General features: G+C 37.2%; 1 protein-coding gene across 6 annotated transcripts in view; it reads left to right on the top strand.

Annotated features, from left to right (window-relative positions):
* Window positions 1–23,595, top strand: part of LOC373225 (myosin II) — a 113,935-nt gene that overhangs the window by 58,213 nt on the left and 32,127 nt on the right. For 5 of the 6 annotated variants that reach the window (XM_030983972.1, XM_030983969.1, XM_030983971.1 and 2 more), the window contains 18 exons: window positions 2,603–2,695; window positions 3,521–3,584; window positions 10,093–10,191; window positions 11,228–11,371; window positions 11,959–12,054; window positions 13,610–13,728; window positions 14,931–15,083; window positions 15,648–15,818; window positions 16,749–16,913; window positions 17,575–17,689; window positions 18,267–18,454; window positions 18,873–18,994; window positions 19,369–19,438; window positions 19,777–19,937; window positions 20,499–20,625; window positions 21,167–21,352; window positions 22,191–22,339; window positions 23,527–23,595. The exon at window positions 23,527–23,595 is cut by the window's right edge and continues 46 nt beyond it. In XM_030983972.1, coding sequence (XP_030839832.1) covers window positions 2,603–2,695; window positions 3,521–3,584; window positions 10,093–10,191; window positions 11,228–11,371; window positions 11,959–12,054; window positions 13,610–13,728; window positions 14,931–15,083; window positions 15,648–15,818; window positions 16,749–16,913; window positions 17,575–17,689; window positions 18,267–18,454; window positions 18,873–18,994; window positions 19,369–19,438; window positions 19,777–19,937; window positions 20,499–20,625; window positions 21,167–21,352; window positions 22,191–22,339; window positions 23,527–23,595 — 2,291 coding nt within the window. Of the gene's footprint in view, window positions 1–1,001; window positions 1,032–2,602; window positions 2,696–3,520; window positions 3,585–10,092; window positions 10,192–11,227; window positions 11,372–11,958; window positions 12,055–13,609; window positions 13,729–14,930; window positions 15,084–15,647; window positions 15,819–16,748; window positions 16,914–17,574; window positions 17,690–18,266; window positions 18,455–18,872; window positions 18,995–19,368; window positions 19,439–19,776; window positions 19,938–20,498; window positions 20,626–21,166; window positions 21,353–22,190; window positions 22,340–23,526 lie in introns of all 6 variants that reach the window. The other variant, XM_030983970.1, reaches the window with a different exon arrangement.

Below are 23,595 nucleotides of genomic sequence, written 5' to 3'. Positions count from 1 at the left end.
ATGGACGTGAAATAGAAAGTGTAAACGAAGCACTGATACCATTTACAGTGAAATCATTTTGTTTTGCACGGTAGTCCTAAAAAGTATCTAAAACGTCTTTGTCATATAAAAATGAATTCATCACAACATAAGACGAAAAAGCTGCACTTAACTAGTACCAGTTTTTCTCTTTGGGAATAGTGAAGGTTTTTCCCCCTTACTTTTTGGGCAGAGAAAGTTCATTTGCAAATATAAGAAAAAAAGCTAGCTGGTCCATAGTGTAATTATGACGCTATATTTTATAGGACCATTCAGTGATTTAAAATTATGAATGTGTAAGACATATTGTCGTATCTTGTAGAAGAGTTCTGTTATACTGTACATGTATACACTTAGTATTTTGTTACAACTCCAATATTTATGTAATTCGTAGTAATGTCATTGTTATAAGTTATATGGATGCTGTTTGTGAACTTGCCATGGTTACTCTTTGTGGTCTATGTACATTTCAAAAGTTGTTACTACTTAGTTTTATGAGCCAATGTAAGTACATATAAGTAAATACAGATGTATAGTTATTGTAATAATTTTGTATTTGCCTGTTACATTTGTTCATGTTTGAAGGTCATGTATTTAAAATGCATGGGCATGATTTATTATTTTTTGTTGGTATATTTTTCTTTTCAAGTTCACACTTTAATTTCTGCACATTGGGTTGCATTCTGCTCTCCCATCCTCCCTCCATCCGTTCTGCATCTTGTTGCTTCATCTTGGCCTATCCTCCCTCTCTTTTATGAACAGTGTTCTTAAGTCATGGTTGCTGGTTTTATTATCAATCTTGTTTTTGTATCTTTTCCCCACCCCTTACCCTTTCTTGTTGCTTATAATCCAACCTATACCCACCCATCTCTCCACACACACCATCTACTAAACTCACACCCAACTATTACCCCTGCCCCGCCCCGTCACGCCCTGCTCCCTTTCCCCTTGCTCCACAAATTATATGCGGTCTGTCTGAGTAGAGTATCCATAGCCTTTCGAGGAACATTGTAGTAAGTATCCATTCTTTTTTCATTCATTCACACACATCCACTCACTCACTCACTTACTTACTCTCACACCAGAATCACATCTTTGGTATAATGTTGGACTACCGTACATCACTCTACGTCCAATGGTACACTAAACTGTGCTTCCAAAACTATTTTGAGAAATAGTCTTTGAATCCATGCAGTTGAATGGATATGGTTATACTAATGTCAGCTTATCAGTTTTAATATCAAATATAAAGTTTAGAATTAGACAATTTTAACAGCTCTCACAACTAATATCAGCAATTAACATGTTCAGCTGATTATGGTATGGGATTATAACAGAACTCTTGATTTTCAGATTCTACATGGAAGATACAAGAAAGGTACATTATGTAATACAAAATAACTCCATTGAATATACTAAAGCTATGTAAACTGAGACTTATTGAAACTCAGGAGATTTACACATAATATTAAATTTGAGGATGTATTAGGAAGGTAAGTATTGATAAAGATGATTCACAAATTCATATTAAATTGTTCAAAGGCTGTTACATTTGTGCTGTCAAAAGATTCCCAAATGGTTGGACAATTCCCCCATCTCTCAATACCCTTTAAAAAAGTAGTTTGAAAAGGTGCAACATTGTATGATTAAAAGAAAACTCCCTCTATTTCCAATTCCTGGTCGAAGTTGCTTTTATAGGAAAAAGAAGGGAAAAGATGGACGCTGACTGTTTTTCAATTTCTGTGTTTGCCTGAGACCCTTTGCGTCTTTTTGTGCCCCTTATCCAGCAAGAATGTTTATGTTTCCTTTTAAATGTTAATTGGTGGTTTTATGGAAGTTCATTTTGTCTAATGTTTTTGCACTGTGCTGTGCTGTGTTGGTCAAACACTTCGCAACGATAGTTGAATTTGTTTGATAAAAATAACCCCCGGGTTGGCTGAGGAAACCAGGAGTTGACTGCTGTGAATAACAAAATCAGTTTGAATTGAAAAGTACATTAATGCAAAGATTTAGCCATGATTTCATGTAAAATAACAATGAAGCATTGTCAAATATAGGATGCATTTTGAAGAAAAAGAAAGACTCTTGCAGACATAAAAGTGAGAATGCTAAGAAACAAATTGAAAGTTTGTAAATATGAATAGGCTAAGGGCAGGAGGCAGATAGTGATATTATAAGAGAAAGGAAGGACGGTTAATCAATTTAGATTAGTCTATGTTGATGGATAATGAAATTTACAGTGACCAAATGATTTAGTAGGTCGTGTTGGATAATGTAATTCAATTTGATGTAATACAAATTGAAAGCAGATGTCTTCTCGTGTTTTATTGCATCAAATGACTGTCAAAGAAGTCTAAAAAAAGAAATATTCAACTCTCCCACCAACATTTGTTCTTGTACTTGAAAAGGATGAGAAGAAAAAATTGTGATTAGGTAATGTAAGGTTCTTTTACAATTAACAATAACATGGATTTGGTTTATGCAAGAGATTATGATAGATATTTTTATTTTCATTCATAGGATATAGTTTTCCAGATTGGAAGTGATGTTTAAATGTTGGTGTTATTTGTCTCTGTATTTGTAGGGTGAACTAGAGGCCCAGCTCCTCCAAGCCAACCCTATCCTAGAATCCTTTGGAAACGCCAAGACCGTCAAGAATGACAACTCTTCACGTTTTGTAAGTAATCAGGGGAAGAGATATTTACTGATGGACATGATGTGGAGCTAGTTAATGATATTATTGATTTTGATACACCTCAAATATATGCTATGTTGTCTTACCGAACCTTGTGCCACTATCGTTACCAACAAGTGCCACCAACAAGTGCCACAAAGCAAATTTCATAATTTCATGATTCCTTTTTTATTTTTATTTTGAATTGTATAAGATTGGGGATTTTCCATTACGGTATACCTAAATGTAGGTTCACATTCAGGAACCCCTTTCGAAATTAAAGAAAATTGCATAAAAAGAGATTAATGTATTTATTTTAAACTAAAGAATTTAGTTCATTTATTCTCAACAAAAGAATAAGTTAAATGAACAATGATAAATGTAAATATAGATCATGAATGGTAAGGCGATGAATCTTGAAATTTAGAGACACAATGAAAACAAAATAAGTTGCCATTTGATCAAAAGTCCTATTCTATTGTACCAATAGCCATGGCAGAATACTCAAAATATAGCACAAACACTTCCCTGTTTATGTAAAGACATACTGTATTTGTTAGGATAACTGTAGGCAGAATTGTTTTCCCCATTCTATAGAACAGTTGACACCAATTTACCTTGAACTTTTGGTAATAAATAGTCAATTTAGCAAATGCTCTGAATGTAATATGAGATAGAAATAACAATCATTGGAATAATGATGATGATTTTGCAGATATTGAATTACGATGCAGAAAGTATGTATCAATTGTAATATGATTAGGAGGGAAAGAAGGTATTGTATTTACAAGTCCATGACAACTATCCTTTTTCTCATTTTCTTTCTAGGGAAAATTCATCCGCATCAACTTTGACACATCTGGCTACATTGCAGGAGCCAGCATCGAGAGCTGTATCCTTTTCTTACAATAGCATGTTAGTCGAGAACCAGGAGAAAGCGCAGCTTTGCAGAACATTACATGCTGTAATATACATCAACAATGAAATAATCATAAGCCCACAATATGAAGAAGATTTGAAATAAAAGTTAATAAAGCCTTTCAAAAGCTGCATACTTTACAACGTAAGAATGAAATGATCGTAAGTCCACAATTGCAATAGGTCTGAAGTCGTGACAATATTGACATCACTTTGGTTGACTTTGTGCCTTGTGACCTCTTATCATATTGGGCCGATGGACACTCACAGCATGTGACTACACTTGAACAGGTCATATGCAAAACCTCTGATAGTCCACAACCCTCTTGAAACAGTAAAAAAAAAAGTGCAAAAGAGACCTGTTTGCTTGAAGAAATTATTATTATTTATTTTTTAAGAAACTGCATGCATGCTCCCAGAGATGCCTAGGCTATTGGTTTAGAACCCATGGGTATCTCTCCATGTAAGAGCACCGAACCCACCATGACATGCCACACCCACCCCGCTCATTGAAGAGGGTACCTGGGGGTGTTTCACAAAGATCCTAAGTTGAACTTATCTCTAAGTTGGATTTAACAGTTATGGAAAGCTGTTAGCTTCTGTGAAATATTTTAAAAGGCATAAAATGTTGATTCAAATCATTCATATTTTCTGTTATCATGGGAGATTTCATGTTCTTGATGTGGAATTTGAGAAAAGTCTAAAATACTTGAATTTTTGCTTTTAAATATATTTCATTATAAGGCTACAAATGGCTCTCCATAATATTTAAGTCCAACTTAGAGTTAAGTTTGACTTAGAATCTTTGTGAAACAATGTGAACTGACCTACTGCTCTATTGGGTCCATAGGTTCTCTCTGTCGGGTGGAGTTTGGTCAACAGATGCAAGCAAACCCTTTGCTATGTCCTTCTCCACATTTATTCTTTTACTTCTTTTTCCTCCTTGGTCACCTTTTCTCTTGTTCAAATTTACAAATATTACATTATTTTAACATCCTATCAAAATATAGAAATGAGAACTTTATGAACCGAAAGGATATGTATATCTAAAGATAATTTGAAACAAATTCTTTGGCGATGTGTCCCTAGTTGAAAGTCATTATTTGATTCTGGGTGATATTTGGGATAAAAGGGCTTCTGTTTAACAAAGGAGTGAGGAGTTGGTGAGTAAAAACAGGAAAAGTACTTGTGAAACAGGTTAATTGTCTCAAAATGTGAACCTTTTCTATCCATAAGGACTGCAATCAAAATTGTGTAAACATTCCATTTGTTTGGAGCTCTTCTATTGCCATACACATATTCCCCTAGGAATATTACAAGACTTACATTTGAGGATAAAATGATCCTAATAACAGTCTTATACATGCATGTTTTGAGTACTAACAGTCTTGTTATCGAATGATGACATGTATTGCTGAGTTGAACATAAACTCCCCAAGGTCATGGAGCAATATTTCCTCAAGGTTATGGAGCAATATTTCATCACCTTTCCTCTCTTCATACAATAAACTTCATACATGTATCATCCGCTGAAAGCCAGAAGGGTGTTAACTCACATTCTTTGCAAAAGGCCTGGCTTCATCAACTCAAGTTGGCCAACTAGCCCACTATTTCTGATTTTGGAAATCAGCCCAACGTTACAAATTGCATCTTCATCAGCTCGAAACTCCAGCTCAAGAAATTTGCTCAGTGTTCGCGCATAGTGTGAGTCTTCGGGCTGGTGAAGACGAAGCGGACAAATAGCCATTTCTGTCTTCACCTGCCAAATAGCCCGCTATTTTGTGATCGGGCTAAATTCTGGAATCAGAAATAGCGGGCTATTTGGCCAACTCGCGCTGTTGAAGACAAGCCTAAAGAGTTAATGCCGTTCTGACTCCTAGGAGATGATACCTTGTTACCTCTGAAGGTCCTGCATGTTTGTTGATAGAGTCAAATCTTGTGTATATTATTCCACTCAGATGATGTCCATATTTTAGTGAAGATAATGTATCGTTTGTGTGGGCCTAGGTTAGTCATGGCTAGAGATATTCCTTCAACTGAAGAATCATCATTACATCTACCAGTTTTTACGACCTGTTTTATGACCTGTACCTAAACAAATAAGTTAGTTACCTGTTATCCTGAATGAAATTTAATAAAAAGATTTGTGTGGAATAGAAGAAGAAACAACTGAAAACAAATATCTCTCATTTCTAGCATAGGGGCTAAACATTAAAGTAAATAACCAAGATTTCCAATCAAACCTAATGAGACGTGACAAATGATCTTTACTTTTCTCACTACCATAGTTTTCATTCAAGAAATTCAACCAAGCATAGATTTTTTGCACAAACAAGCTTTCAATCACATAATAATCACTGCTTACATACATATTTTTTCCACCAGCAGGTATTCTTAGTTTATAACATGTATCTTAATAACAAAGCAAACAATGCTAATCTGTCTGTGAAATTGAAATGATAATGATGAAATAGCAAATAATTGAGGAGTATCATAGGTACCAATTCAATGGATATTTGTATAAAAAATAGCCCCCGTCAGTACTAAAAGAGCCCCCGTGAGAAGGCTCACGGGGCTCTTTTTTTGAGGGGAAGAGCCCCCGTGGACAAAAAATTAATTTGAGCCCTGATGTTGCCTTGTTGGTTGCGGTTTTGATATGAGGAGTATTTAAATTGTAATAACATTTTCAGCTAAGAACGTATTCAAAATCTGCATATATGCTCAGCAATCCATTTCTGTATTATCCATATTGAACAGATATGTATGCACATGTGCATGTATCTGAATAATATTCTGGTGTAAAATGTGTAATTTTTCACAGATTGTGAACTGCTTCAGTCATTAGTGCTCACAGATAAAACAGTTTTCATACTAATAATTGATAATGATAACTGGTGAATAGTCGTTATGCAGTACACATTCTGAAACAAAGGCCACAAACAATTATCAGTATTGATCAATTTGTTGAATTCTAAATCAAAACATAACTACAAAAAAGCGTGATAAGTTCTATATGTCTGTCATGGGATGCTAATCCGGTTCGAAAGTGATTCCACAATTTACAAGCTGCTGTGTTGCATGTACATGAAGCAAAGGAAGGAAGGAAACAACCCATTAGTGTAATCTGAGCACTTACGTAATCATTTATCAAACATTTCCATTCTTCTTCCTTTTAATTTTGGATAGCAAGCTCTGTAAAGCTCGCTGCAGATGTGTAGGCTTCTCTTTCTATTTACATGATTTGATTTTCTCCTTTGCATAGTCATTTTATTCCCCTCCTTCCCCCTCCTTCCCCCTCCTTCCCCCTCCTTCCCCCTCCTTCCCCCTCCTTCCCCCTCCTTCCCCCTCCTTCCCCCTCCTTCCCCCTCCTTCCCCCTCCTTCCCCCTCCTTCCCCCTCCTTCCCCCTCCTTCCCCCTCCTTCCCCCTCCTTCCCCCTCCTTCCCCCTCCTTCCCCCTCATTCCCCCTCCTTCCCCCTCCTTCCCCCTCCTCCCCCCTCCTTCCCCCTCCTTCCCCCTCCTTCCCCCTCCTTCCCCCTCCTTCCCCCTCCTTCCCCCTCCTTCCCCCTCCTTCCCCCTCCTTCCCCCTTATTCCCCCTTATTCTCAATATAATAGTTGAAAGCCAATGAGGAATATGAATGAGATATAACATTTATTTTATTTGAAATTGTTGAATATATATGCACCATGTTTGATGCAAAAAGATGATTACACATGTAACTGGATACGTGTAGCTAATAATCTTGTTTAAATACAACAAACAGACAGGTTTCCATATATTTTAATATTGGCCCTTATTCAAATGCAGATGAGGTATACATTTATTATCAATAAGATTCACATCGTATACCTCCCAACTTTTCAAGTGGATCGCTTTGTAATACCTGTTTTGCAGATTAAAGTGAGTACAAACCACTTTTAAAGAGTACAGGGAACATATTATGTTCTACGACATCCTCTCCCCCCCCCCCGACATCCTCCCCACCCCCGACATCCTCCCCACCCCGGACATCCTCCCCCCCCTACAATATCTAATTGTCCCTTGTCTGTCGGGATAAATTTGTTACTATTTCTTGGATGTTAGTCGTACTAGCGCCACAAGACGGTTACAATAAGAATAGGATCTTGTTGAGTCAGAGGGATCCCTGTCTACAAATGTTCTGACATAGATTCTTAAAAATATAAAAGCTTCACAAAAAGTTAAAGCAATGGCTCTTGACGATTAAAATGTAAGAATATGAGAAACAGCATAGTAACAGTCTTTTCACATTGGCTAAACATGCTAACAGCAATATTAATTGAAAATGATTTATTCATTTTTTTTTCAATGCTCAGTGCAATACCAATCATATCTGGTTTCAAATCAAGTCTTCTGTGCAATCCTTTAATTTTTTTTAGTTCAATGCATTTTCCCTGCTAGTTTTGGAATGACATAAAAGCCTTTTCACATTTGCTCTGAGTGCTATTCATGCTGTAAAAATCAATTGTAGCTCCAGATATATCATAACAGTTGGTGCGATAGGATATCTGATTTTGTAAAGGGCACAAATGAGACTTTGAACCAGCAAAGGTGAACCTCATTCTGTGAAAATGATTTTCAGTAGACAGCAGACAGCAGACAGCAGACAACAAAAAATAAAATAAATGTTGGGTGTGATTCTCTAAAAAGTTTATCTGTACAGGTTTTTTTGATATGTGACATACCTTGATTATAGACATATTTTCCCATGCTAGATATCTTACCATTGTTCTATTTTGTCAAATATATCCATCTTTTTTCATGATGATAAATTTGATAAGAAATTTTGATGAGAAAATTGTTTTTGGTCAGCGATGATTGTGATAGTGTAGCCTCTAAGAAGAAACTTGACATAGGGAGTTTTACATGTAGTAACGGCCAGACATGCAGTGGGTGTGTACATTCAATAACAAACGACTCTCGTCTTGTTGGGGCAGCTGTACGAGGCAAAAATTGAAAGGGGGGGGGGGGGGGGGGGGGGGGGGGGGGGGGGCTGGGGGCTTTAGTGTACACATATGTCAATGAGATGTGTACACATCAACCTTTAACCCTAATTATCACCCATATCTATTGGTGCACTTGATCTTCCTCTCTCTTTCTCTCCGCTTCTGTCTATTTTTCCAGTCTCCTTTACTTTCTCCCTCCCTTGTGGGAATACACACACCAATATTGAGTGGCAAAAGGGTGCTTAATGTGCACAATTACAAACTAACTTTATTGACTAAATGCCCACCTGGTACTCAAAAGACCACACCAAAAAAATGATGAGTGATAAGTAAGTCTTTTTCACAAAGGTATAACTTAAGCCCAATTTTTGTTGGCAGATTGTCACGGAAAACAAACACGGTCCCGGTTGAAGATCTTGGCTTTGTTTGTCTTGGAAGCATTTCTTTCCTAGAAAGAAAGAATGGAGGAAATGTTGAATTGATGGATAGCTGAGTGAGTCAGCTACTTGAACCTTGCTTTATGACTGGATCATGCTGTAGATACTGCACTATGGACCATAATGTGCGTATAATGTAGTATGAGCATATGTGGTGAGGTCCCACATGGGTATAGATCAATTGATTTCACTAATCATTTTTCACATACAGCTGACAGAATAGAAGATGAAAACAAAATGGATGAATTAGTATTTAGCAGGTTTATTACATGTTCATCAACAATTTTAAAACTAAATACAGGATAATTACATATTAACGCAACAGTTATATTGTGGCGTAACCGGGCTCTGCCGGGGTAGCTCTTGATAATCATTCATCAACTATATCTCTCAGTGGGCTCTCACAAAAGTATATCGTGTAAGAAATAACGTGGACTAGCTCTCATTTTACTCACTCCCGCAATCCCTGAATGTCTGACAGGACTAAAGAAACAACACTTGCACAGTATCTGCAGTTCAAATAACTTTACTCGTTCCTTGTGACGAACCTGTCGCAACGACAGCTCGACGCTGACTGACTGACACGGCGGCTCAACGCCGACTGACTGACATATTACGATGTACACATATATATTTCACAATTAACTATAATGCCCTCTACGTCTTACTAAACTACTGGACTAGTTATGCTACAATATGATGATGTTGGAGAAATGTAGGAGTCGGGTAATAATAGTCCCAATAGTCATAACGGTTTCAGTATAACTTGATAGTGACATATTTCAAAGTTAAAGAACCACTTACTTCACTTCAAAGTAGCAGATGTTGAATAAGAAGTAGCAGGTGTTGAATAACGAGTCCTGGAAAATACATTCCATTCGTTTAAATTCAAGTTAGGTTTTTATTCAATCTCGTCAAGTAGTCCAAAGACTAACAATGTGAGTTTACATCATACATACAATTATATTAAAAAGCATTCAAAAACATATATGTATAAAGAAAAACATAGCAAATGGGAAAAAATATATCACTGTGTGAAAAGAAAGAAGCTGTGCTTTCCTTAACCTTCCTGGCTTCTCAGACCTACTGGAAAAGGCTCGTGTCGTCCGCCAGGCTGGCACCGAGAGGACCTTCCACATCTTCTACCAGCTCTTACTGGGAACTTCACCCGAAGTCAAGAGTAAGTATGATGTGAACTACCCTGGCTGACTCTCTTAAAGAGAAGGTTGACTTCTGGGAAGGGGTGAAAAATAATTTGTGAGCGTTATCATTCTTATTATGCAAGTGTGGAAGAACATCAGATAAGACATGTTCCCTGAAAAGCATGGCTCTTCAAATGCCTTCATATTCTAAATATGTCATGTAACATCGTAAAAATCCAGGGTAGGATTTTTACGCCACGTGTTCGTGTAGTCCCATATACATCATTCTGTTTTCAGTGTTTGTAACTTTACCAAGACTTGGCCAAATTTCTTATCATTTTGATGATTCCAGAACCTTGCAATACACACAAATTCTTATATGCTAGATGATCAACCTTTTCTGGTCGATTCCACACCGTTTCTTTTACAATGCAATCGCATGACCAGAACTCAACATCATCTTTAAGTAGTCGATCAAGCAGTGAGATAAAAAGTTCTAGAATATGTTAACGCCCCACTGTACTACTTGTAGCTACTTGCTCCCTCTATATAGAAACAATGCATAATCGGTACCCCTTGATCCCCCATGATCCTCTTTTTCTTATGTTAATTGAGAGCTGAGTTGATGAGCCACCTGTCAGTGACCATGCAGGGAGGTCCAATCCCTCCTGGCCAAACTAGTGCAGACAGGCTTTAAGTAGTCAATCAAGCAGCAAGATAAATATTCCTAGAACATGTTAGAGAATCTTGAAACACAAATAGCAATGTCGTATATGAAATAGAAATTGATATGAATTATGCATACATGAAAAAGCAATTGAAACATGTTTCTCTGGTGGTTATCAATTCATGGAAACCCAAGATGAGCCTCAATAGGAACATAAGCTTCCGACTGGGTTTGTTGTTCATTCACAGTTTTAAGGATTTATCATTGTTACATGTACATGTACATGTATGTCATCTTTAATAGTTTCCGTCATCCAGATAATTGTATGATATCTAGGAAAATGACACTTTGAAGGAAAATATCCCCTTTAAAAAATCTCTTTGTGATTGTTTCCATCCATCGTGCAGAGCAAATGCTGCTTGAGAACATTGATCAATATGCGTACCTGAGCAATGGGAACGTACCTGTGACAGGAGTAGACGATAGGAACGAGTTTAAAGACACCCTCGAAGCTGTACGAGTCATGAATATCAATCAGGAAGAATTGGACGGTAAGTACTCTACACTCCCAGCCGATATCACTTGGGATTTATCCAAATCTTATTACACTGTTGTTAATCCTCTTCTGCCTTCAATTCAGCTATAGACAAAGCTGATATCACTAGCTATATGATAATCTGCAACCTTAAAATTGGATCTGTAGGAACACTCGTAAGATCAATCCCCTTACTCTTTATAGTAGAGGTGTCGTAGTCGAAAGGTTTCAGCACTTGGCTCGAAATGTTAAGGTTGTGGGTTCAATCCCAGACAACTCTTATGTCCTTTGGCAAGGCATTAGTCTACAGTTGCCACTCCATACCCAGGAGAGAAATCGGGACCTGGTAGGATTTTTGTTAGTACTTGCCTTATGCCCTTACTGTAACCACATGGTAGGAATTACTACCCAGGGAATGGAGATGATGCACATTGTGTTTGAATGAATCAGATGGCTAGATTAATAATATCTGTAAAATGCTTAGAGTCGGTATTTTTGTGTTAAGCGCAATATACATCCAGATTATTATTATTATTATATCTATTTTTATTATATATTCATTATTATTATATTTATTATTCTTGTTGTTTTTCCAATGATCAGCTACCTTCAAGGTTGTGTCAGCTGTGCTGTTGTTTGGAAACCTGACCTTCAAGCAGGAGAGGAACACTGATCAGGCTACACTCCCTGACTCCACAAGTAAGTAGCATTCACTGAAAAACAAGAACAGACATGGGACCAGTTTATAGCCCTGGGAAACTCCAAAAGAGCTCTTCAAAAGTTTTAACAGAAAAATCATAAAAAGAATGAATTATCTTAAGAATCATCACAAGAAATCATTACTATTATGATACCAAATTCAAAAGAGTTCTTGTTAATGATAAAACAACAAATATTTTTTTACAGTTGGGGGTTGGTTGGGTTGGAACTAATGATGTGGATGATAGTAACTGCGTAACACATGGCGAAGAGTCTAATGATACTTATGGAAAGACGTACGTGTAGATGAATGTAACGGGGATGATATTAGGATGATATTGGTGGATGTAGTAACAGTTCAGTTGATTGTTAGTGTTCATGACAAAGAACCAAATAGTTATGCTAATTATGACACTTTATTTCATCGCTGTCACGATCAGAAAAATTGTTTGAAAAGTTGAACATCAAATCTGGTAAGGACATTCTTTATCCAGGGATGATATAAATAGAGCTTATTTGCAATTGGAACATTCATTATAAGCAGACAATCATGAAAGTAGAGCAACATATTTTCATGCTCCAGGTGTAATGATATTATGTAATTGATTAATGCAATATTGAAATCAGCAGGAACATTTCCTCCAAAATGACAGTCCCTCATGTTAACCCTACGTTAACTGGGGGGGGGGGGGGGGGGGTCAATTTGAAAGTCAATTTGACCCCCCCCCCCCCCCCCCCCCCCCCGTAGAAACTTCGCGACTACTCCGAAACCGCGGCAGATATAAAATTGTCCTTTCATGACTTTTTTCTTTTGAGTCTTACGCATCTTTTTAAACGATTTTTTCGAAAATCGGATGTATAGTTAAAAAGTCACGTGACCTTTTTTCTTCGCATGTCAGCCCGAAAATCGCTCATTTTTGTGATTTGTGTACAAAACGTATGGAAATGTCATTTTTCCTAAAAAGAGATAAAACATTCGTTATTATGTCTTGTTTAAAGTTTAGGTGTTTGTTTTGGGGTCAAAATAGTTGAATTGTTGTTATAAATGTAATAAAACAACAAAAACAACAAAAACAATAAAATACATATGTAAGTTAAAAAAACAATGAAATACACAAGAAATTATCAAAACAAGAGATAACATAAGGAATAACCTGGCTCTTCCAATTTTTGGTGTTGTATTATTATTCCAAATGGTCTAAAAAATATATGTGGTGAAAAAGAATGCTTAAATATGAATAATGTATGATTTATGGGCAAAAATGTGATTTTTATGACCTTATTTGCATAAATTACCATAAATATGCAAATGAGTGAATTTTTCAAAAAATTGAAATTACCATAGTATTCTATACACTTCACTTGACATGTATGCAAATTTTAGCGGCGATTGACAGTGAAACGCCCGAGATCTTAGGGGGGGGGGGGGTCAAATTGACCCCCCCCCCCTCCCCAGTAAAAACCTGGTCTGAAATAGCCCAGTTAAAATAGGGTTAATAAGAATATTTGTTTCATGAAACTAAAAAAAACATTTTTTTCCCTCTTTGATGAACAGTTGCTCAGAAGATCTGTCACCTGTTGGGAATCAATGTGACTGAGTTCACCAAGGCTCTTCTCAAACCTCGTCTCAAGGTCGGCAGGGACTTTGTCAACAAGGCACAGAGCAAGGAACAGGTGACCATCCCTAATTGAGCCCCCTCCCCATCCAAATATTATCTCACAATTCCTGCCTGGTAGCCATTGTGATGACGATGATGCATCAGGTGATGCTACACGTACATAATGCTTATGCAGTGGAAGGATCTCGGGGCTTTGCAAAGAAATAACGCCCTCCTTGCAATTCTGGATCGGAAATGGAAAAATGAGCCCCCATAGCAAGCTTGTTTGTTGAATTAATATATTAAAATATTACTGGTAATGAATTCCTGTCGATGGTTGAAAGAACAGTACTTGCAACCAGCTAGATTCTCATTGCACTGGTAGAACTATACAAGTGTCAGAAGCAGGCTCTGTTGAATACCGAAGTACCTACATTTTGGTGCTGCAGTATAATTGAAGATGTAAATGAACGGCCTTTAGAAGTTGAAAGTATTCATCTAATAACATATTGGGTACCATGGGGGACTATCTGAATGAAGATTATCAGGTATTGAGAGGCATGTTGTAATCATGTGGGATAGTTTTCCTTCAGTGTTGGCAAAGCTTGGTTAAGAATGCTCTTCCGAAAAGAGTGGTCCTTTTTCTTTTATGATCATTGTACATTTCTATTTCATACATGGAGATACATGAAAAGATAATTATGCAAGGATGCACTGAAGGCCAAAGGAGACAAGGCAGATAGAAGCTTAGGTGGACCAGCAGAACTATGCGGGTTCCTGGGTCTGTCACTCGTCTCAGGCCATCATATGGCTCAAGACAGGACACTCTGGGGGGGTGTTTAACAAAGATCCTAAGTCAAACTTAACTCTTAGTTTGACTTGAACACTATAGAGAGCCATTTATAGCCTTAAAATGAAATATATTCTAAAGCAAAAATTCAATTATTTTTTACTTTTCATAAACTCCACATCAAGAACATGAAATCTCCTTGATAATAGAAAATATGAATGATTTGACATTTTATGCCTTTTGAAATAACTTTTCCAAAATATTTTCAAAGATGCTAATGGCTTTCCATAATTGTTACATCCAACTTCAGAGTTAAGTTGGACTTAGGATCTTTGTGGAACACCCCCTGGAGAACCATCATCAACAGGGTCACCAAGGGTCAGTCATGACTCATAGGACCACAACAATGATTTCATACATGTACCTCTATGAAACTTCAGCTTTTAATCTTCTTCTTCTTCTCTCTCTCTCTCTTCTCCTCTGCTCAGGTTGAGTTTGCTTGTGAAGCTCTGTCCAAGGCCATCTATGAGAAGCTCTTCAAGTGGATAGTGGCCAGGATCAACAAATCTCTAGACAGGAGCAAGCGTACTGGAGCATCCTTCATCGGTATTCTGGATATCGCTGGTTTTGAGATCTTCCAGGTATGTCGCATAAGCAAAATATCAAATTGGCAACCCATTCATTTTACAATATTTCAAATGATTTTATTTCTAATGCGAAACATGATGCAATGAATAATTATATTAAAAAATATGCAATGAATATAATAGAAAAAGCATGAAAAAAGAGAAACTAACTAGAAGCAGCGCTTGTTGAAGTGTTAGTTGAAGTGTTAGTTCTATCGTGACTGATATGTACTCAAAGTGCAAGTTACTTTAGATGGATCTGCAGAGTAGTATTGGTAAATATGTTAAGCTATGAGAAAGTCACAATAGTAGAACACATAACATTTTGGAATCTACTTATATTTTGGTCTAATGGTAGCAAAGAGGTAGGATGTTGATGATTAGATATTGAATAAAGCCTAACACAACTGCAATTATATTTGATATGACACAATAATAGTTGAAGTGTCAACTCCTATGAAGAACTAACCTAAAATATGTTTCATAGCTTTTGAGATATATTTTCATTTATAACATTGATACCGTCCTGATCAGTGTAATTCAATGTTATTTATACATACATGTACATTATGTTTGCAGATGAATTCCTATGAGCAGCTTTGCATCAACTACACGAATGAGAAGCTCCAGCAGCTCTTCAACCATACCATGTTCATCTTAGAACAGGAGGAGTACCGACTTGAAGGCATCGAATGGAAGTTCATTGACTTTGGACTTGATCTCCAGCCTTGCATCGACCTCATTGAGAAGGTACGGTTGAACAAAAATTGCAGTGCAGTGCTTATTTCATGGTAAAATTAATATAAAAGTTAGAGTAATAACAGAGTACGTTAGTTGATAGCTTTTCTTGTGATACTGTCCAAAGGAAGAAAACTTTGCCAACTATCTCTGGCATGTCAATGGTAGGTGTGTCTTTGATAAGCAAACCTTGTGAAAGCCATATCCTAAAGGGAAAAAAAAAAATTATTTGCAGTGAAAGTGTAAATAAATAATAAAAAGTCTAAATGTTTGATTTTTGAAAATAACTATGGTACCCGATTGATTTCATGGCAAGACGTTGTTTGTATCCTGGTTGTAAGTTAGCGAGGGTAACTTAGAGAAAATGATGATTCTTCAATCAACTGTTTTGCAGTGATGATAAGTTGTATAACTCACCTTTTGTAGTATCAGTCTTGTGATATCACAACATCAAGGAATATTATCAAGCACAATGTCCCTTCTCACCCAATCTCATTTATTCAGTAATTTGATGATACCTTGATTTGCACAGTGCATGGAGGGAAACCATAGAAGAAGATGCCAAAACATCTGGCATCAGTCATATGGATCCCACAGACAGGAAAGCTTGGAAAGCAGCCATTAAGGAAATGAAATTTCCAACCCCACAAAGTGGGACAAATGGACTTAACGCTGATGATGATGGAAATCTCTAATAATAATAATAATAATCATAAATATAATAATCTTTTAGTCCACTCCAAATTTTATTAAACCGAAAATGGTAATTCTTTTTGCCCAATTGATCATGAGCCCGGCAGACACTGAGCAGCGCCAGATCGACGTTGCTCTATCCCCTTATTGTCGAACGCCTAACAAGGTAGCAGCAACTCCCGTCTTTTAACACTATAGTGTACATCAATGTCGATATAACTATTTGTATGTTGTTATGGTTTGTTACAGCCGATGGGTATCCTAGCTCTTCTGGATGAGGAATGCTGGTTCCCTAAGGCCACAGACAAGTCCTTTGTTGAGAAGCTCATGAAGGAGATGGGCAAGCACAACAACTTCAAGAAACCAGACTTCAGAGACACTGCTGACTTCTCTGTTGTTCACTATGCCGGCAAGGTGAGAAACGTTCTTATGTTTGCTACTTACAGTGAACTGTGGTAGATAAGAAACAGTGTTATCTTATCAGAATTATATCAAAGTTGATTTACTACATTGAATGTACATCTAGTTTGTCCCTGACAGACATTATTTGATTTTCTGTGATGTTTTATCTTAGGGAATGTACCTTCTACATACATGTATGTTCAATCTCTGTCTCTTTGTCTGTCATTATGTCTTTCCTTATCTTTTACCATCTCCACCTCTTTATACTGTCGTATTCCTCTCATCCTCCCCCCTCTCTCTCTCTCTCTCTCTCTCCCTCTCTCTCTCTCTCTTTCTCTCTCTCTCTCTTTCTCTCTCTCCCACTCTCCCTCCCCTCTCTCTCTCTCTACCCCCTCTCTCTCTCTACCTCCCTCTCTCTCCCTCTCTCTCTCTCTCTCTTTCTCTCTCTTTCTCTCTCTCTCTCCCCCCTCTCCCTCCTCCCCCTCTCTCTGTCTCCCCAGCACTTGTTAGTCTTCTTCTCGTAGAAACTTGTCAACATCCCACCAGCTACCCAAACGAGAAGGGTTGGGGATGGACTATTTTAATGTAATTATTTATTATTTTGTATCTTGATTTGTAAAGAAATTGGTTGCTTGTTTTAATACTGTTATCTGTCTTTCCTCATGCATGATAGGTGGACTACTCAGCCACCCAGTGGCTGACCAAGAACATGGACCCACTCAATGATAACATCATTGGTCTACTCAGGAGCTCTGTGGACCCCTTCGTCTGTAACATGTGGAAGGATGGTAAGTTTTCATACCTTTCATCATTATCGCCGGGGAATCCACCATCACATTCATCATTAGGGAATCTTTCTTCATCTTTATCTTTTCATTTCATCAGGCATGGGATGTCCCATTTTGATTGATGTAGATTTTTTATGATGAAGATTTTGTTGATGAAGTAAAGTTGATGAGGAAAGCAATTGTTTTTTATCAGTTTTCATCTTAAAGATCACTACATATTATCCAAAAAATATTTATGATATAGGGTGTTACTCATGGTAGTTTGGAAAGTAACCAGGGGTGCCGGCCCTACATTTTCATGTATGTATGTACTCCAGATTTCTTAATCTCATGTCTAAATGTATAATTTTCATGTTCATATCCATGCTTATTATCTCCTTTGGCTCCCACCTAAACCCTGTCCTCTCCTCTCTTCTCTCATTTTGTCGATTCGGAATGGCAAATTAGAGCAATTCTTCTGCTTCATGCTATCTATTCCATCCACATTCCATTTCTTTTCTTCTATCAGTGGTTTGACCACATAGTTCAGATACTATTTTCATTAATCTTTATTCTTCAATGATTTTTTGTGCATTAGCTAACATTGTTGGTATGAGCAACTTGAGTACCGACAGCAACAGTCGCTTTGGGGCGGCCAATACCCGTCGAGGTATGTTCCGTACCATTGGCCAGCTCTACAAGGAGCAGCTGGGCCGTCTCATGACTACTCTCAACAACACCAACCCCAACTTTGTCCGTTGCATCATCCCCAACCACGAGAAGAAGGTAAGAAAGTTCTCATATGTTCTAAGGATGATATTGCCCAGTTTGGGACTTTTCTGATTAACCACTTTAACCACCAGAAGAAATACATTTTGGGGTAATCTTTTGTTCTCGGATTGACAGAAAATGAGATTTCACAGCTTACAACAAAATTTCTACTGATAATTGATATTTCGATTCTTGAAAACAGATCTCATGATCTGCTTTAAGTAAGGGAATACATTTTACGTGGACAGTTAAAAAATGAAGAAAAAAAATGGAGAAAAAAAATTGAAATGGCAAACATCGATTTTGAGCAAGGAGGAGAAAGAAATGAATATGGACCTTGCAAAATGTGTTTGGTACTGTAATCTGCAGCTTCTGCTAGATAGTGGTACAAATGAACCTTAGATGACTATCCTCTTCCTGTTTGTCTTTATAGGCTGGCAAGATCAACTCTCCTCTCGTACTGGAGCAGCTGAGATGCAATGGTGTGCTGGAAGGCATCCGTATCTGTCGTCAGGGCTTCCCAAATCGAATCATCTTCCAAGAGTTCAGGCAGCGGTGAGTAGTCATCTCTTCAACCCCAGTGTCAGTGATGCATTTATTCTGTGCTGGGGGTGTTATGAAACGTTTGTGTTATACCACAATATGAAATGTAATCAATAGGTCTTTGATAATCATTAATCAGGACAGAACCTGAATCTTGTTGTTGTACTTACATACTTGCAAACTATGAGCGAATGAAATGATACTCTTATATTTGTGTACTTTCCTCAACTCTTTCTCACTCTATTAGCCATCTTCCCCATCTTGTACCTTTTCATTTCTCCTTTTCTCTCTTTACATTATAATTGGAAATCTGTTTATGTTTGTTATAAATAGTATTGTTATTCAGATCATTTTTATGTTGAGAATATATTTGTTTGTCGTTGTAGATATGAGCTGCTGACACCAAACGTCATTCCAAAGGGCTTCATGGATGGAAAGAAGGCTGTTGTTGAGATGGTAAGTTCTTGGGTACCCAACCCCAAAGTATCTCTTTGTGATGTTGATGAGGTACAGAAATGGCTCGAAGCACAGAGGGGTTAGGAATTAGGCTTGTACTTGAACCCATATTAGTGTCGTTGCTTTAGTAGTGATGAAGGTAGTGGTGGTGATGATGATAATGAGGAGGATGAGGTCAATGAGGATGAAGCTGATGATAATAATAAGCACTGTGATACTAGTGATGATGATGTCGATAGTAATGGTTTATGCGATTGAAATAGTGGTGATATTGATTATTAGATGATGATCATGATAAGAACTCTCCTAATGACATTACTCTTTGTGTTTCCTTATAGATCAAAGCTTTAGACCTGGACCCTACCCTGTACCGTCTTGGTCAGAGCAAGATCTTCTTCCGTGCTGGTGTGCTAGCCCATCTTGAAGAGGAGCGTGACCTTAAGTTGACTGACATTATCATCCGCTTCCAGGCTCACTGCCGTGGTGCCATTAGTAGAAGGTATGTATGGTATCAATAAGATAACAATAAGAACAAATAAAAATCTAGATTTTATTTCAAAAGATGTCTCGGTGAGTATCCTTGATGCTTTATGATCCCTGTGTGCTTGAGCTAAAATCTGAGGTCATAATTTCTGGAGCATTCTGGATGAGCATAGAGCATAGATAAGCATTTTGTGATATACATTGGGCAAATAAAATGAAAGTTGGCCAGCAGAAGGCAAGATTTCTTGATTTTTTTTTGGTAGTGTACAGTCATTTTGACAGTCTTGGAAAAATCTATTTTTCATATATTCGACTAAGGTTTTTTAGCTATTTCTTTTGCTTGAAATTGTGTTATTCAATGTCGTATAACTGGCAAAGTGATTGCTATGGGTTGGAGGATGGGGAGGGGGATGGAGAGGGGGGGGGGGGGGTGGAGATGATACATGTATCTCTCCTCGTTGACCATTGCTCTGATAGAATAGAGAGTCTGGTCTGACGTTTTGCAATCCGCTATCATGACTACTTGCGATCTGATTTAAATGAGTACTTGTTATTGGTGTGTTCTCTTTGACTACAGGAACTACCAGAAACGTATCCAGCAGCTGAGTGCTATCCGTATCATCCAACGTAACTGCCTGGCCTTCCTCAAGCTGCGTGACTGGCAATGGTGGCGTCTCTTCACTAAGGTCAAGCCACTCCTCAATGTAAGTTATTAAGAAGCATTTCCTTATCGATATCATAAAGTATAAGTAGAGCAATAATATAAAGTATAGAGCAGTGGAGATGTTTCATCCAATTTACCATTTGCAACTGAATAAGTGACATAAAATGTAATGAAGATTTAAATCAGCAATGATTCCTCTTAGGGAGGTAAATTTTAATTATCTTTCCAATAATATAATCATATTTAAGTGGAATAATGTTTAACAAAAGAATGATAATAATAAGAAAAATTAATAAAAAAAACATTGCAGATGTTTATAGTATTGTATATGTAAAACCTTTCGACTGCGAATAGTTCTTAAATTTGCTGCATTTACCATCATATTTATGGTTATGAAATAAGTATTAAATGTATGCAGACAGAATGCCAAATGGCAAACAATAATGATTCCTTATTAGTAAGTTGCTTTTACCTTTATGTTTGGGTATTGAGTTATCTTCAGTGGCTGACAATCAAGGTTATTAAAGGGGATGATCATCTGAGTTTCTGGTGACCATATTCATGTGATTTCCACCTACCAGGTGACTCGCCAAGAAGATGAGATGCAGCAGCGTGAGGATGAGCTGCGTAAGATCAGGGATAAGCTAGACACTACAGAGCACGACTACACTGAAATGGAGCGCAAGTTGGAGCAATGCTCTCAAGAGAAGAGTATCCTAGTTGAGCAGCTCCAGGCAGAGGCAGAGCTGAGCCAGGAGGCTGAGGAGGTGAGTCAACCAGGAGCTTGAATCAAATAATGATCTGGGACCTGTTTCACAAAGCCTTTTTTCAATGAAAAATGAACAAAATTAGTGACAAATCTGCTGATAACCAATCAGAAGCAAGGATTTCAGTAGCTTATAACAAAAACTGTCATTTGTCACTGATGACAAGTTTTGTGAAACCCCCCCCCCCCCTGGTAACGATTGCTTAGGGCTTCATTTTACCAGATGTGTAGATGGAGATGTGCTTGGGTTGACATTGTGGTTGAGGGTAGCTTTAGGGGTAGTCCAAGGCACACATGTATATTTTTGAGTCTAAGATTCAAATATTTAAGATTTGATTAGTGTTAGAAATCAAGCATGGGACTAATTTTATAACATCAAATTGAATCAAATTTTTAAATTTTCCACTGTAAAAAAAACAACCAAAACCACACACATAAATCAATGGTAAATCATTTTGATAAATAACAGTAGTGGGATGAAAAGAGAGAGAGGAAAAAAAAATTAATCTCATCGAAAGGTGTTGTCATAAAATCTTTTTTTAAAAATAATTTCTTCCAATTTGACTCAAGAATTGTTAAGAGCTCATTGTCTAGAGGGATTGGGTTGTTCCTCTAAAGCGACCTCTAGAACAGTAAGTTTGTAGAATGACAGAATTCAAAAGTCAATATGGTAAGACGAAAGTTTGTGGCTTTTATCACTAAATTTGTCAACTACCAATTTTTGCTGGATGAATTTTGACAAATTTAATAGTCATTCTCCCTCTGAGATGTGCATGAAGTATGTTGCCAAGAAGCAAAGCTTGATGAATATGACACGAAGGGTTCTTTTCTCATTTTAGATGAGGATAAAGCTTGCTGCCAACAAAAAAGAGCTGGAGGAGGTTCTCCATGACCTGGAGGCTCGTATTGAAGAAGAGGAGGAGAAGAATCAAGGCCTTGGTAGTGAGCAGAAGAGACTTCAACAGAACATTAATGACCTCGAAGAACAGTAAGTTAAATCCCCACTGTACTACTTATAGCTACTAGCTCCCTCTATATAGAAAACAATGCCTAATCGGTGACCATTTGTCCCCCATGATCCTCTTTTTCTTATGTTAATTGAGAGCTGAGTTGATGAGATAGCCACCTGCCAGTGACCTCTCTGGGTGGTCTAATCCCTCTTAGCCAAACTAGTACAGACGGCCTTTAATATCTACATTTCTTTATCTATTACTTATTTACTAGTTTCTGTAATGCAAATACAATGTACTTAGTTGAGTCTGTCTATAAATATGAGCCGAACAATTTTCCATATTTGAATTTACATTGGACTAATAAATTGATTGATATGAAACTTACACACAAGTCTGATAAAAAGAGTACTAAGAATGCATGTGCCACTTTATGTAAAGTTTGAACAGTAAGATTTATTGCATTTTTGAAAAGCAGTTTACCATGTAATTTGTCCTTCCTTCCTATGATCCGAGAAGCCCTTCTCATAACATAGTTGCTGCAACCAGCCTTGCAATTGCTTTTGATGGATTAATATTTTCGATCAATAATTCACTACAGTGCCCTCTCTTGGTGAGACCTGTGAGAATGGAAAATCATGAAGTTTACATTATGTAGTTTTATACTGAACACAAATTTCTAGCTGTTCTTTGAGTGGGCTCTGACTAACTCTGCAAAGAAAATAACACAATTCATTTGCGAGGAAGAAGCTTGCTATTAAATTAGAGGCTGATGATGATAATATTAGTAATATTGAGTCTGTAGAGGAATGCTAAATGCAAAAAGTAACAAAATTATAGAATGTGAAGAAGGTGATGTAATTCTATGTGAAAAGGAAATGAATATTCATTTTTCCATGTTAATTGGAGGGCCAGCATTAAGTGATTTACATGTAGTTCTGATGTGATAAATTTTTATTTAGAACCATTGCACTCAAAGATCATACAATTACACCAATGAAGAGTCATATGTGCATTAGAAAAGAAGATCTTTTTGTTGTGAGCATTTTTAGTTATCTTCTTTAAAATTTCCCAGCAATCATGCAACTTCATTGTACCTCTACTTTCAAACTGTATTTGATATTATTTGTATTGATGGTCATCTTTTCTTTGCTGAATATAATGATAAAACAATGATTGATAATGGTGATGATAATCAAAGTTTGATACTTTTCTTGTGATTTAGGCTTGAGGAGGAGGAGGCTTCCAGACAGAAGATCCAGCTTGAGAAGGTCCAAGCTGATGCTAGAATCAA

This window comes from Strongylocentrotus purpuratus, unplaced genomic scaffold (assembly GCF_000002235.5).
Source record: "Strongylocentrotus purpuratus isolate Spur 01 unplaced genomic scaffold, Spur_5.0 spur5_scaffold_14, whole genome shotgun sequence".
Lineage (NCBI taxonomy): Eukaryota > Metazoa > Echinodermata > Echinoidea > Camarodonta > Strongylocentrotidae > Strongylocentrotus > Strongylocentrotus purpuratus.
This window is presented reverse-complemented; position numbering and strand designations above follow the sequence as displayed.